This window comes from Sinocyclocheilus grahami, unplaced genomic scaffold (genome assembly GCF_001515645.1).
Source record: "Sinocyclocheilus grahami isolate Dianchi unplaced genomic scaffold, SAMN03320097.WGS_v1.1 scaffold5648.1, whole genome shotgun sequence".
Taxonomy (NCBI): domain Eukaryota; kingdom Metazoa; phylum Chordata; class Actinopteri; order Cypriniformes; family Cyprinidae; genus Sinocyclocheilus; species Sinocyclocheilus grahami.
This window is the reverse complement of record NW_015510282.1, coordinates 2531-4429: the sequence shown is the minus strand read 5'-3', so window position 1 is coordinate 4429 and position 1899 is coordinate 2531. Positions and strand designations below refer to the sequence as shown.

The following is a 1899-nucleotide window of genomic DNA, read 5'->3' as shown; positions in this document are numbered from 1 at the left end:
TGTCACATGATCCTTCAGAAATGTTTCTAATATGCTGATTTGGTACTCAAAAAACATTTATTATTATCAGTGTTTAATACAGTTGTGCTGCTTAATATTTTTGTGAAAATCATGGTACATTTTAATAGGATTTAATTAAAAAAGAAATTTATAACAATGTACAAGCCTTTACTTTCACTTTTAAACAATTTAATGTCATTGCTGAATAAAAGTATTAAGTTAAAGTTCACATTTAATTCTCCAGGTTTCTCTTTCTCCCTCTCATTTTCTCTTTCTTTTGTCTTATTCAGGCTCATCACACCATTGTTAAGCAGCTGCTGCAATCTACTATGCGTCTGTTAGATTGTCCCTGGCTACAGCCACAACAAAAAGTCCAAGTAGAATCCTGCATCCGAACTCTGGCGGTGACAAGTAAGTCAACTTGTTTGAGAGTAGATGGATTCTAAGGCATAAAAAAAGTAAAAAAAAATTATTATACAGGCCTAAAATGTGGCAGGAGTTTCAGTTCTCTTCTCATATATAGTAAAGGTTTTTGAAGTATGACCAGACAACTTATTTGTTTACCTGACTGTTCCCACAGCAAAGAGTCGCTCCATCCCTCTGCCGGTAGAGTTGGAGGCTCATGTCAATATGATGTTGAGTCTCAGTAATGCCCTCACACTGTCTCGCTCCAGCCTCAGCAACAAAAGCCTGTCACGCCTCACACGGCCTGCTGCTCCCACCAACTCCTGGGACTACAAGAACATCATTGAGAAACTACAGGTGCCTATATGCATGTGTGATTTAATCTCCTTTTAGATTTTGGAGCCAAGTGACTTCCAAAAGTAATTGATATTAAAAAGGTCTTAAGCAACTTGTGCATGACACTCCTGGACTGTATTGCATATGACACAATTCAGACTTGACTTTAGTTTGTTTGAGTTATATTTCTATCAATAATAATGTATACTGTAAATGTAGTGTATTAATGTTTCTGTAACACTCTTAGGATATCATTAACACACTGGAGGAGCGTGTGATGCCGTTGGTTAATGCAGAGCTGTCAGTGCTGGTGGATGTGCTGCACCAGCCCGAGCTGTTGTTCTTAGAAGGCACGGATGCTCGATCACGCTGTGAATCAGGAGGCTTCATATCTAAGTGAGTCACTTCTGTTTAAACTGGGACTACATTTACCATACAGCTTTTTAGCATGCATTTTGTGGCTAGATCAAATAAGCACAGAATTTATGTTGCATAATGCTGTATTACTATTTGTGAGGGTGCGTCGTCATCACCTTGCTCTTTAACTTTGTGCAGATTGATTCAGCACACAAAGGCTCTTATGAATTCAGATGAGAAGCTCTGTATCAAAGTGCTCAGAACTCTACAGGAAATGCTCATTCGTGAACTGGACTTTGATGAGAAGGTGAGATTAGATTATACTATTAATAATATCACCATGCAATCAAACAATTTCTCATACAAATGTAAATGATCAAATTAGCATATTAACTAGATGATGTAAAAAAATCAATTTATACATTTTAATCATTATCTTTCAAAAAAATAGTGAAGTATGCCGTTTTAAAAAAATTCAAAAATATATTCTTAGTTTAACTTAATATTCTAAATAATAAATATTTAATATGAATATAATATTTACAATACAACGTACATTCTGTTCTAAGGTATTCCTAAATAATCAGAAACATTTTAGAAATATTAAATTGTTACTTTTTACATGGAGAAAAACTTTATTCATGAGAATTGCATAACCTGCCGTTTATCCTTTTGTTTTTACAAATTGAGGATTGAGTTTAAATTATTTTACAGTGTGTCTGTGGACAGTTGTATTTAACCTAGAATATTGCTAGGTGTTATTTCCAGAGTAAAAAGAAACTTATTTTAATGCCAAAAGTT

The 1899-nt window shown here is 34.4% G+C and overlaps 1 protein-coding gene across 1 annotated transcript in view; it reads left to right on the top strand.

The window, feature by feature from the left end:
* LOC107577299 (inositol 1,4,5-trisphosphate receptor type 3-like) overlaps nucleotides 1–1899 on the top strand; it is a 10883-nt gene that overhangs the window by 8102 nt on the left and 882 nt on the right. The window contains exons 5-8 of the mRNA XM_016263389.1: nucleotides 291–411; nucleotides 581–762; nucleotides 989–1137; nucleotides 1297–1405. Coding sequence (XP_016118875.1) covers nucleotides 291–411; nucleotides 581–762; nucleotides 989–1137; nucleotides 1297–1405 — 561 coding nt within the window. The remainder of the gene's footprint in view (nucleotides 1–290; nucleotides 412–580; nucleotides 763–988; nucleotides 1138–1296; nucleotides 1406–1899) is intronic.